The following is a 14,430-nucleotide window of genomic DNA, read 5'->3' on the forward strand; positions in this document are numbered from 1 at the left end:
ATAATAAAAAAAAAGTGTTTTAAAAAAAGAAAGTAAAGGACAGAGTGTTTTACTGAAAACAAACAAAACAAAAAAATAATAATAGAAAAACCGAGTTTTACTTACTTCCGGTTGTTTGGCGTACTATTTCCGGTATCGTGTCAACAAATCCTGCATGGTACGCGCATGTTTCAGTGTTTTATTAGTATTTACTGGTTTAAAGTCTTTGAGGCTGTAATTCACGGAGAATAAATATAAATATTAGAGATAAATACTTTACTGAATTCTCTGGTTTGTGGTTTATTTGCTGATCATCACCATTAATGCGTTAATAGATTTAATAGAGTTAATGAAGAAGTTTAATGTTATTATAACATGATGATGATGATGGACCTTTTCTTCTCTGTTCTCAGTGATCTGTCATCATTCCTTTCCCACAATGAGCTCTGGAAAGCCGAACATTCACGAGAAAGTGCTGCAGTATGAATCCTTCATCAATGATGTTCTGAAGAGAGATTTGCAGTAAGCACAAGTCCAGTTTCATCCCATCACCACATTTCAGAACATCTGCCCCTTTTTTTCCCTCCTGTATTTACATTTTTCCATATCATCTTTATTAGGAAGGTTCTAGAGCAAAGAGATGGTGTGTATGAGAAAATCTCCCAGTACCTTCAGCTGAAGAATACAATCAAAAGCATCCAGGTGAGTTCTGTTTCACTCTGTCATCATCCTCATCCTGCATCACCTTCATGATCACCTTGTCTTTACATCTTACAGGAAACCGGCAGCAAAGAGCTGAAGACGGATGTTGATCTCGGCTGTAACTTCTACGTCCAGGCTCACGTGTAAGTTTCTTTAACGAAAAAGTCATCCTGAGATGCTCGGACACCATGCCGTATATACGTGGTGGTAAAAAGTTTTGAGAGTAGTTTGGTAACATGCCAGCAGATGGCAGCACAAGGCTGCACACGCACAGTCACATGGAGCACCAATCTTCACAAGTCAGTGTCATCGTCCTGTGTACATCAGGAGCCATCAGATTTTTTTTTACATCAGCAACTGGTGCTGCTCCGACCACGTGGGTTCCCACGTCTGTTACTATGAGCACGTGCGCACGCAGAAGGTGCTTGACACGTTTAGAAAAGAAGACTTCATGGACACGTCCCAGAGGAACGCAGCTTGTATGTTAGAAGAAAATTCTTTCTTCACATTTCCCAGCTTGATACAGAGCAGAGAAGGTATTGGGACACCGGCTTTCCCACATATGCCGTACATGCTTTCAAAATGTTGGGTCGTCTTTGGATGCAGGAGCATGACATTTTTCCTTCACTTGAACTAGGAGACCCAAATCTTTTCCAGCATGACAACATGCACAAATCCAGCTCCATTAAGATCTGCTTTCCATGGGATGGAGTTGAAGATCTCCAACCCCATTGAACACCTTTGGAATGCAAGCTGACTGCACCCCAGGCTTCCTCAGTACCTGACTCTACTAACGGGATGAGCGAGCACAAAATCTCCATGATATCCAGTGGAACATCTAAGAGTGGAGCTTATTATAAGAGCAAATATGGACTGAGATGTTTAAAAAAATAATTTGCCATTTGATCTTAGTTAGGTGTGCACAAACGTTTGATCAATAGTGTGAATAATATTTTCATTCACCCCTGAATCACTGGATGTTCCACTTATGTTGGATTTCTTTTTCCAGACCGGACACTTCCAGAATCTTCGTTGCGGTCGGATACGGATTTTTCCTGGAACTGACTCTTTCAGAAGCGCTGACCTTCATCGAGAAGAAAACCGGGCAGCTTACAGAGTGAGCTTTTCGCTCGTCTCCGTCACGGACTCGTCACGTCACCCCAAACCCGCGTTCAGCGTTATTCACTTTCCTCTCGTTCCCGTTTTAGGTACAGCGATGTTCTAAGCAAAGACGCGGCGAAGATCAAAGCGCACATCCGCATGGTTCTGGAGGTCAGTTTCAATTCCCGATTCTGTACATTTCAATTCCTGATTTCAAATCAAATCAAATTTAATTCCATTGTAAATATTGAAGTTTTCAGCATCACTTATTTATCATCACTTATATCACAATTCTTTTATTTTTAATCTTTGATATATTTTTATTGTATTCAATTGTAAATTATTTCTTTTTTAAGTTTATTTGATCTCGATTTTATTCTGGTATCAGTCGTATCTGGGTTTTTTATTGACATCTAATTTTATTCTGTTGTCCATTCGGTTTTGATTCTTTTGATCCGATTTTTCCATTCATTTATGGATATTTATTTATTTATTTATTTAATGTTTATTTTCTGGAAGAGTTTTTTTCCTCCTGCATGAACACTCGCATACAGGTGATAAAATTGGAGCTGTATATAAATCATTATTTTGGATCAGTTGTTTGAGTAAAAGGTCTCGATGTCCTTCACAGGGTCTGAGGGAGCTACAGGGTCTGAAGGATCTTCCAGAGACGACGAGGCAGGAGGTGTTTTGAGTACATGATGATGGTGATGGTGGCAGCAGAGGCACGGCTGCAGAAGCTTCTGTACTGTAAAGTGGTGTGTGTGTGTGTGTGTGTGTGTGTATTTTAACAGGTTTTACTGTTACAGTCGAATAAAGTGTGTTGTGATCTGAAGCCTCCTGCCTGTGACTAACTGCTTTTTGGGAAAGAAAAGAAATCAGTGACTCACTACTGATGCAGATCCTTAATGAAGTCACCAGATCATCAGACACGATGCTCCTCATGGATCTGAGAGAAACCAATCATATTCAACACCACATTACATGTTGGGCCCCTGAACAAGGCCCTCAAACCTCATCTGCTTTGATATATGAATAACTGTAACTGCATAAGGGCTTCTTTCTTTCATTGCTTTTTTTTTTTTTTTTTTTAATTTAAATCTTTCATTTTATACTTTTTCTTTCCTCGTTTGATACTTCCTTTCCTTTTATTCTTTCATCTGTTCTTCATTTTCTTCCTTTAAATTCTTAATCTTTTCCTTTCTTTATTCATTCTTTCTTCTATTTTTTTCTTCAAATTCTTTCTTAACCTCCCTTTTTATTCTTGCTTTGAGTTTCTCATCTTTTTTTCATTTTATACCTTGTATTATTTTTTCATCTGTTTGATTTTATTCGTTTTGTTCTTTCTTGCTGTTCTTTATTCATTCTTTTTTTCTTGCTTTTTATGTAAGGTTTTTTTTTTTTAACCTTTTGTTTTATTTTATACCTACTTTTTATTCTTTCTTTCTTCATCTTGTATCTTTTCTTATCGTTTTCTTTTGCTTGGTCTTTTTGTTTTTCTTTTCTTTTTTTTGTTTTTGGGAGTCTTTTCTTTAAACCTTTTTTCCTCTGTTTCTTTCTATGATTTTATTCTTTCATATTTTTCTTTCTTTTCAATTTTTTTTATTCTTCGATTTTTTCTTATTGTTATTTCTGTTAATTTTTTTCCACATTTTGTTTTATTTATACTTACCTTTTATTCTTATTCTTTGAATTTTTTTTCTTGCTTCAGCTTTTTTGTTCTTTTCATCTTTTTCTTCATATTTTTGGCTTATTTTTGTATCCTTAATTTTTTTTTCTTTCTTCATCTTTTTCTTGTCCTTCGTGTTTGTCTTCTTACCCGATGATCTTCTAATCCAAGGTCCAACATTTTAACCACTGACCAGGAGCAAAGTGACCAGAAACAGGTATGAGAAATCAGTCACGTGTGAGTAAGTCATGTGACGTGCAGGGGGCTGATGGGTAATGTAGTTGATGGGCGTAATCCTGACACTATTTTTGGAGGTCAAAGTGATCCTGAGAAGTTGATGTTCTTCCACCTTCCATCCATTCTAATTAGAAATGAGAAGCTCCTCGTACTTTGTACGTCTGATCAAGAACCAGTCATGGGTTTACAGGTAACTAATGCACCGTTTCTGCATAAGGAACGAGGAAGACGATGAGGCGTTCCAGCTCGGCTGCTTCGCCGTGACGGATACGGCCATCCAGGTTGCCATGGAAACTAGATGTTGAATAGCGGCAGGAGTGTAAGACCAGCTTCCTAAAATAGATTTATATTTCTTTCCTACAAAGACGCATGGGTCCAAATGGACTCGTTGCACAACAAGCACGCGTCACGTATTTAGCGTGGCCTTCTCTCTGAGTGCGTGCGGGCAGCTGGAGTTGATGAGATGAAAATGAAACAGGATATAAAAAAAATTACATTCACATATTACTCTAAAGCAGAGTGCCAGGTAGGATGTCCGCACACGTGTGTTCCTCAGATCGACTCCGATCCAACACAACACGACTAGAATAAATAAAAAAAGGAGTTCATTTCTTACTAATGTAACTGTAAATTGCTAAAAAAAACAACATCGTATGTTTAGTGTAAGACTGCAACCATCTTATTGGACAAAACCCTATAATATCTAATTGCTGGACAAAGCTTCATAATGGACTGGACTCTCATTGGACAAAGCCCTTAACATGCTCACATTCAAAGCTCCATACTGGACAGAAGCATCTTGTTGGATAAAACTCCAAAATGGATAAGATCCTCCACATGGGCAAAGCTTTCTGATAGGCAATATTCTGTTGTTGGACTGAGCTCTTAATGGACAAAGTCCCAAGATTGGCAATAGTCTTCTTGTGGACGAAGCTTCATAATAGGCAGAAGCCTCTTGTTGGACAAAGTTTCATAATGGACAAGATCTTCTTTTTGGAAAAAGCCCTATTATAACATCCTTTTGTTGGACGAAAAGATCCATTTGGACAAGATCCACTTGTTGGAATAAGTCTGATGTTGGGCAAAATGATCTCATTGATTGTTTTGCTGTAAGACCCTGCCTGGGCAAAGCCCTAATAAGGTGCAGAAGCCTCTCGTATGGCTCTACTATGGGCTGAATGATCTGATCAGTCAAATCCCCATGATATGCAGAAGCTCCTAGTTGGGTGAAGCAACAACAATTGTTTCATTCTGGAATTAATCTGTCTACATAAAAAAACACCAAATTTGTAACTGTTAGGACTTTTGACAGTCGTTACTTCCTCTAATCAAAACCGGAAGTGGGAACATAATGCAATGAGTCACAACAATCATACTATCATTCCCTGAATATGTGTGTGTGTGTGTGTGTGTGTGTGTGTGTATACCCGCAGGTTTACAGAGGTTATGTAAGTATATGTAGATTTATATAGGTTATATGTTATATTGATTGTCATGAATGAACTCATGATTAATTGCAAATGAATTGCACATTTTTATCTGTTCTATGTGTACCTTAAATTAATTCTCCAATCAGCATGAAGAAATATTGATGCTTTTTGAAAATATTCTTATAAATTTTATAAAGTAATTATGGTGTTTTAAATTATGTTAAACATCAGGACACCAAACGGAACTTTTGCTATGTTTCCACACGGACGGTTTTAATTGCCGGATGTGTGCATCATGGCGGATTTTGGTGCTCGATTTAAGACTTGGTGCATAAGTGTACTCACTTTTGTGTGTGTGTGTGTGTGTGTGTGTGTGTGTGTGTGTGTGTGTATACTGTATATATATGAGAGAGAGAGAGAGCATTATAGATTTACTGTCCTCTTAAAATAACTCAACATTCAGCCATTATTGACTAAATAAATGTCAACAAAAGTGAGCACACACTAAGTGATAACAGCTGTACGTGGTGTAAACGTGCAAAGCCACACGTCCTGTTCCTCCATACAAGGACCAGGACAGAACCATACAAATGTGTGTATTTTGTATTAGAGCAGTTAAAATTTGGTGCCTTGAGTCCAATTCTTTCATACTCACCACTGGATGTTCTACATGGACCTCATGGTAAAGACTCTGAGGATTTGAGAATTAGAATTGTTGCTCTCCACAAAGATTCCGAGACTGTAAGAAGATCAGTATCGCCCTGAAACTGAGTTACAGTACAGTGGTCAGGGTCATACAGAGGTTTTCTGAGACGGGTTCCACTCAGAACAGATCTCACAAGGGTCCATCAGAGAAGTCGAGTCCTCGTGCTGTGTGTCAGCTGCAGAAGCTGCTTCAAAACACGTGACTGCTGCAGCATTGCTTAAGAAGCCGCAGAAGCAGAAGGTCAGTGCTCCATACGCCACACACTGAAACAAGTCAGTTTGCACGCCGTCGTCTCAGAAGGAGCCTCTTCTGGAGCTGCTCACAAACAGTTCACAAACAAATCGACAAACAGTTTGCTGTAAAAAACCTGTCCAAGAGCATGAATTACCTGAATCATGCCCTGTGGTCTGAAAATAACATAAACTTGTTTGGCTCAGATGATGTCCAGGATGTGTGGTGACACCCTGGTGAGAAGCACCAAGAAAGCTGTGTCTTGCCTACAGTCAAGCATAGTGGTGGTGGTGGTAGCATCATGGTCTGGGGCTGCATGAGAGCTGCTGGTACTGAGGAGCTGAGGTTCATTGAGGGAAACATGGATTACAACATGTACTGTGACTTTCTGAAGCAGAACATGATGAAGTCTCTTCAGAAACTGGGCCGAACTGCAGTTTTCTAACATAATAACAACCCCAAACACACCACTAAGATAAAAACTGCCTTGCTGAGGAAGCTAAAGGTGAAGGTAATTGAGTGGATGAGTATATCTCCAGACCTGAACCGTATTGAGAACCTGTGGGGATCCTCATGCGGAAGGTGGAGAAGCTCCATGTGTGTAACATCCAGCAAATCCGTGATGTCATTATGGAGGAGTGGAAGAGGATCCCTGCAACAACCTGTGCAGCTCTGGTGAATTCCACACCCAGGAGGATTAAAGCAGTGCTGGATAACAATGTGCTCACACACAATATTCACACTTTTTTGGACTTTTTTTGGACAGTTTTGACATGTTCACTGTGGTACTCACTTTTCTGGCCAGATATTTAGACAATGATTGCTGTTGACTTGTTGAGTTATTTTTAGAGGACAGTAAATCTGTACTGCTACACAAAATGCACATTGATGCTCTAAAATATATCCAGGTTTAATTTCTATAGTATTTTCCCTTAAGAAGATGGTAAAATGGTTGCTGAAATGTGAGGGGTGCACTCACTTTTGTGAGAAACTGTATGTATATATATATATATATATATAGTATGATGTATATTATATAGTTGATATGTTATAAATTATATGGGTATAGGTGTCAGTGATGGGCGGTGCATTTGGTACCTTCAGTGTGGATGTACTCGACTTAATCCACCTCTTAATACCACCATCACATCACAATTATAGAAACCATTAATACTATACAAAAACACAATATAACACCACATGGCATTACAGAGACAGAGACATTTCACATTTGGAAGGTAAATACCATTTTACTAAAGCAAGCTCCAAACATCTACACTACAACCGCAACTGTGCACCTACATCATCTGGACCAGTCAGAATCAATATTTGTCTAATAACATGACAAAAACATAAAATGTAAATAAAATACAACCCACTCACCAGATATGCAGACTCATAATGTGCAGCGCTTCTCAGAGGCTGTAATCCAGTGGTACCGATCGTATTCACTGGTCTGGAAGTGGAGAACAAACTCTTTCCTCGGGGTTGGCCAACCTCCTCACCATGTCTAGATTTTTTAAAAAATTTACTTTTATGTATGTCCGAGTCCAAATCAATTTCTCTTCCTCTGTAGGTGTAAAAAGTCAAACTCGGATGTAATAATGTGTGCAGAGCTACACACGTGTTTTACCAGTCGAACTCGGCTGTAACAGTTTCCCTCTGACCAACCAATCAGAGGACGTAAAAATGTATTTGTGTTATATATTATATAGGTATATTTAGATTTATATTATATAGTTTATGTTATATATTATATAGATATATGTAGATGTATATTGTATAGTTTGTTATATATTATATAGTTTATGTTATATATTATATGGGTATATGTAGATTTATATTATATAGGTCATGTTATATATTATATAGTATATGTATATTATATAGTTTATGTTATATATTATTAAGGTATATGTAGATGTATATTATATAGGTCAAGTTATATATTATAAAGATATATGTATATTATATAGTTTGTTATATATTATATAGTATATGTATATTATATAGGTATATGTAGATGTATATTATATAGTATATGTATATTATATAGTTTGTTATATAATATATAGTATATGTATATTATATAGTTTGGTATAAATTACATAGTATATGTATATTATATAGTTTATGTTATATATTATATAGTATATGTATATTATATAGTTTGTTATATATTATATAGTATATGTATATTATATAGTTTATGTAATATATTATATAGTATATGTATAGTGTACAGTTTGTTATATATTATATAGTATATGTATAGTATATAGTTTATGTTATAAATTATATAGTATATGTGTAATATATAGTTTGTTATATATTATATAGTACATGTATATTATATAGTTTGTTATATATTATATAGTATATGTATATTATATAGTTTATGTTATATATTGTATAGTATATGTATATGATATAGGTTATGTTATATATTATATAGTATATGGATATTATATAGTTTATGTTATATATTATATAGTATATAGTATATTATATAGTTTATGTTATCAGGAGTACAAGGAGATGCGGCAGCAGGTTAAGAGGGATGTGGCGAAAGCCAAGGAAAAGGCATATGAGGAGCTGTATGAGAAGTTGGACACTAAGGAAGGAGAAAAGGATTTGTACCGATTGGCCAGGCAGAGGAACCGAGCTGGGAAGGATGTGCTTCAAGTTAGAGCAGTAAAGGATGGAGAGGGAAATGTGTTGACTAGTGAGGAGAGTGTGTTGAGAAGGTGGAGGGAGTATTTTGAGCAGCTGATGAATGAGGAAAATCAGAGAGAGAAGGTTGGATGATGTGGAGTTGGTGAAGCAGGATGTAGATAGGATTAGTAAGGAGGAAGTGAGAGCAGCGATTAAGAGGATGAAGAGTGGAAAGTCGGTTGGACCAGATGACATACCGGTAGAAGCGTGGAGATGTTTAGGAGAGATGGCAGTGGGTTTTGACCAGATTGTTTAACAGGATTTTGGAAGGTGAGAAGATGCCTGAGGAATGGAGAAGAAGTGTGCTGGTACCGATCTTTAAGCATAAAGGAGATGTGCAGACCTGTAGTAACTACAGGGGTATTAAGTTGATCAGTCACACCATGAAGTTATGGGAAAGAGTAGTGGAAGCCAGGCTGAGAGAAGAGGTGACCATCTGTGAGCAACAGTATGGTTTCATGCCAAGGAAGAGCACCACAGATGCCTTATTTGCTTTGAGAATGTTGATGGAGAAGTATAGAGAAGGACAGAAGGAATTGCATTGTGTATTTGTGGATTTAGAGAAGGCGTCGACAGGGTGCCAAGAGAGGAGTTGTGGTATTGTATGAGGAAGTCAGGTGTGTCAGAGAAGTATGTGAGGGTGGTGCAGGACATGTATGAGGACAGTGTGACGGCAGTGAAGTGTGCAGTAGGTACGACAGACTGGTTTAGAGTGAAGGTTGGACTGCATCAAGCATCGGCCTTGAGCCCTTTCCTGTTTGCAGTGGTGATGGACAGGTTGACGGACGAGGTCAGACAGGAGTCTCCCTGGACTATGATGTTTGCGGATGATATTGTGATTTGTTGTGAGAGTAGGGAGCAGGTTGAGAAGAGCCTGGAGAGGTGGAGATATGCGCTGGAGAGAAGGGGAATGAAACTCAGTAGGAGTAAGACAGAATACATGTGTGTGAATGAGAGGGAGGGCAGTGGAGTGGTGCGGTTGCAGGGAGAAGAGCTTCAGAAGGTGGAGGAATTCAGGTACCTGGGGTCAACAGTGCAAAGTAATGGAGAGTGTGTTAGAAGTGAAGAAAAGAGTGCAGGCAGGGTGGAGTGGGTGGAGAAGAGTGACAGGAGTGATTTGTGATAGTAGGGTATCTGCAAAATTGAAAGGGAAAGTTTATAGGACTGTGGTGAGACCTGCGATGTTGTATGGTTTAGAGACAGTGGCATTGAGTAAAAGACAGGAGGTGGAGCTGGAGGTAGCAGAGCTGAAGATGTTGAGGTTTTCGTTGGGAGTGACGAGGATGGATAAGATTAGAAATGAGTTTATTAGAGGACAGCGCATGTAGGATGTTTTGGTGACAAGGTGAGGGAGGCGAGATTGAGATGGTTTGGACATGTGCAGAGGAAGGACATGAATTATATTGGTAGAAGAATGCTGAGGATGGAGCCACCAGGTAGGAGGAAAAGAGGAAGGCCAAGAAGGAGGTTCATGGATGTGGTGAGGGAAGACATGCAGGTAGTTGGTGTAAAAGAGGCAGATGTAGAGGACAGGGTGGTTGGCGACGGATGATCCGCTGTGGCGACCCCTAATGGGAGCAGCCGAAAGAAGAAGAAGAAGAAGATATAGTTTATGTTATACATTATATAGTATATGGATATTATATAGTTTATGTTATATATTATATATTATATAGTATATTATATAGTTTATGTTGTATATTATATAGTTTATGGATATTATATAGTTTGTTATATATTATATAGTATATTATATAGTTTATGTTATATAGTATATAGTATATTATATAGTTTATGTTATACATTATATAGTATATGGATATTATATAGTTTATGTTATATATTATATATTATATAGTATATTATATAGTTTATGTTGTATATTATATAGTTTATGTTATATATTATATAATATATGGATATTATATAGTTTGTGTTATATATTATATATTATATAGTATATTATATAGTTTATGGATATTATATAGTTTATGTTATATATTATATAGTATATGGATATTATATAGTTTATGTTATATATTATATAGTATATTATATAGTTTATGTTATATAGTATATAGTATATTATATAGTTTATGTTATACATTATATAGTATATGTATATTATATAGTTTATGTTATATATTATATAGTATATGTATATTATATAGTTTGTTATTTATTGTATAGTATATGGAGATTATATAGTTTATGTTATATATTATATAGTATATGTATATTATATAGTTTGTTATATATTATATAGTATATGTATATTATATAGTTTATGTAATATATTATATAGTATATGTATAGTATACAGTTTGTTATATATTATATAGTATATGTGTAATATATAATTTGTTATATATTATATAGTATATGTATATTATATAGTTTATGTTATATATTATATAGTATATGTATAGTATATAGTTTGTTATAAATTATATAGTATATGTGTAATATATAGTTTGTTATATATTATATAGTACATGTATATTATATAGTTTGTTATATATTATATAGTATATGGATATTATATAGTTTATGTTATATATTATATATTATATAGTATATTATATAGTTTATGTTATATAGTATATAGTATATTATATAGTTTATGTTATACATTATATAGTATATGTATATGATATAGGTTATGTTATACATTATATAGTATATAGTATATTATATAGTTTATGTTATACATTATATAGTATATGGATATTATATAGTTTGTTATTTATTGTATAGTATATGGAGATTATATAGTTTATGTTATATATTATATAGTATATGTATATTATATAGTTTATATTATATATTATATAGTATATATATATTATATAGTTTATATAATATATTATATAGTATATGTATAGTATACAGTTTGTTATATATTATATAGTATATGTGTAATATATAATTTGTTATATATTATATAGTATATGTATATTATATAGTTTATGTTATATATTATATAGTATATGTATAGTATATAGTTTGTTATAAATTATATAGTATATGTGTAATATATAGTTTGTTATATATTATATAGTACATGTATATTATATAGTTTATGTTATATATTATATAGTATATGGATATTATATAGTTTATGTTATATATTATATATTATATAGTATATTATATAGTTTATGTTGTATATTATATAGTATATGGATATTATATAGTTTATGTTATATATTATATAGTATATAGTATATAGTATATTATATAGTTTATGTTATATATTGTATAGTATATGTATATGATATAGGTTATGTTATACATTATATAGTATATAGTATATTATATAGTTTATGTTATACATTATATAGTATATGGATATTATATAGTTTATGTTATATATTATATATTATATAGTATATTATATAGTTTATGTTGTATATTATATAGTATATGGATATTATATAGTTTATATATTATATTATATAGTATATAGTATATTATATAGTTTATGTTATATATTGTATAGTATATGTATATGATATAGGTTATGTTATACATTATATAGTATATAGTATATTATATAGTTTATATTATACATTATATAGTATATGGATATTATATAGTTTATGTTATATATTATATAGTATATAGTATATTATATAGTTTATGTTGTATATTATATATTATATGTATATGATATAGGTTATGTTATATATTATATAGTAAAATATATAGTTTATGTTATACATTATATAGTATATGGATATTATATAGTTTGTTATATATTATATAGTATATGTATATTATATAGTTTGTTATATATTATATAGTATATGTATATTATATAGTTTGTTATTTATTGTATAGTATATGGAGATTATATAGTTTATGTTATATATTATATATATATATATATTATATAGTTTATATTATATATTATATAGTATATGTATATTATATAGTTTATGTAATATATTATATAGTATATGTATAGTATACAGTTTGTTATATATTATATAGTATATGTAATATATAATTTGTTATATATTATATAGTATATGTATATTATATAGTTTATGTTATATATTATATAGTATATGTATAGTATATAGTTTGTTATAAATTATATAGTATATGTGTAATATATAGTTTGTTATATATTATATAGTACATGTATATTATATAGTTTATGTTATATATTATATAGTATATGGATATTATATAGTTTATGTTATATATTATATATTATATAGTATATTATATAGTTTGTTATATAGTATATAGTATATTATATAGTTTATGTTATACATTATATAGTATATGGATATTATATAGTTTATGTTATATATTATATAGTATATAGTATATTATATAGTTTATGTTGTATATTATATAGTATATGGATATTATATAGTTTATGTTATATATTATATAGTATATAGTATATTATATAGTTTATGTTATATATTGTATAGTATATGTATATGAGATAGGTTATGTTATACATTATATAGTATATAGTATATTATATAGTTTATGTTATACATTATATAGTATATGGATATTATATAGTTTATGTTATATATTATATAGTATATTATATAGTTTATGTTGTATATTATATAGTATATGGATATTATATAGTTTATGTTATATATTATATAGTATATATATAGTATATTATATAGTTTATGTTATATATTGTATAGTATATGGATATGATATAGGTTATGTTATATTTTATATAAATATGGATATTATATAGTTTATGTTATATATTATATAATATATGGATATTATATAGTTTATGTTATATATTATATATTATATAGTATATTATATAGTTTGTTATATATTATATATTATATAGTATATTATATAGTTTATGTTATATTATATAGTTTATGTTATATATTATATAGTTTATGTTATATATTATATAGTTTGTTATATATTATATAGGTTTTGTTGTATATTATATAGTTTATGTTATATATTATATAGTTTATGTTGTATATTATATAGTTTATGTTATATATTATATAGTTTGTTATATATTATATAGGTTTTGTTGTATATTATATAGTTTATGTTATATATTATATAGTTTATGTTGTATATTATATAGTTTGTTATATATTATATAGTTTGTTATATATTATATAGGTTTTGTTGTATATTATATAGTTTATGTTATATATTATATCGTTTATGTTATATATTATATAGTTTATGTTATATATTATATAGGTATATGTGTAATATATAGGTTTTAAATGCTCATATGCCTCTTTATGTTTTATGTCTATATACCCATGTACATTCAGATGTTTCTAGATGTTGCACCTGTATGCTCCTTGTGTGTCTCCACATATGTCGGGAATGACAATAAATTTGATCAACCAACACAACAATTAACCTGGGATGCAAAGGTATTGGCACCTGCTGTGAGTGGTTGCAGCCCCTGTGCTCAGGTTCCTGCTGTGTGTAGGAACAGGATTGTGTGTTTTTGTGTTGTTGTACTCTCTTGGAATTGACACGTGCATAATACATTATTGTCATCCTTTTGCTTTTCATCTTTTCACTCGCTTTCTTTCTTTTCTTTTCCATTTTTTTTTGGTTTTGCTTCCACCCTCTCTTCTTCTTCTTCTTCTTCTTCTCGTTTCCCTGACGTCACGTGACGC

The 14,430-nt window shown here is 31.9% G+C and overlaps 1 protein-coding gene across 2 annotated transcripts; it reads left to right on the forward strand.

Moving 5' to 3' along the window:
• Window positions 1-4: 4 nt before the first annotated feature.
• Window positions 5-2,617, forward strand: uxt (ubiquitously-expressed, prefoldin-like chaperone). Of its 2 annotated transcripts, none has more exons than XM_046870831.1 (7): window positions 5-157; window positions 393-501; window positions 600-681; window positions 757-824; window positions 1,691-1,798; window positions 1,890-1,953; window positions 2,414-2,617. In XM_046870831.1, the coding sequence occupies exons 2-7, from the start codon at window positions 419-421 to the stop codon at window positions 2,474-2,476; spliced, it is 468 nt and encodes a 155-aa protein (XP_046726787.1). In that variant the 5' UTR covers window positions 5-157; window positions 393-418; the 3' UTR covers window positions 2,477-2,617. The 2 variants fall into 2 exon arrangements, with proteins under 2 accessions (XP_046726787.1, XP_046726788.1); XM_046870832.1 differs by lacking the exon at window positions 5-157 and adding an exon at window positions 168-270.
• Window positions 2,618-14,430: the final 11,813 nt, after the last annotated feature.

The sequence above is a fragment of the Silurus meridionalis genome, chromosome 17 (assembly GCF_014805685.1).
Source record: "Silurus meridionalis isolate SWU-2019-XX chromosome 17, ASM1480568v1, whole genome shotgun sequence".
Taxonomy (NCBI): Eukaryota; Metazoa; Chordata; class Actinopteri; order Siluriformes; family Siluridae; genus Silurus; species Silurus meridionalis.

Coding starts and splice junctions, on each gene's coding strand:
- uxt (XM_046870831.1), top strand. CDS start 419: ATGAGCTCTGGAAAGCCGAACATTCACGAGAAAGTGCTGCAGTATGAA. Junction 502..599: donor GTTCTGAAGAGAGATTTGCA/GTAAGCACAAGT, acceptor CATCTTTATTAG/GAAGGTTCTAGAGCAAAGAG. Junction 682..756: donor ATACAATCAAAAGCATCCAG/GTGAGTTCTGTT, acceptor TACATCTTACAG/GAAACCGGCAGCAAAGAGCT.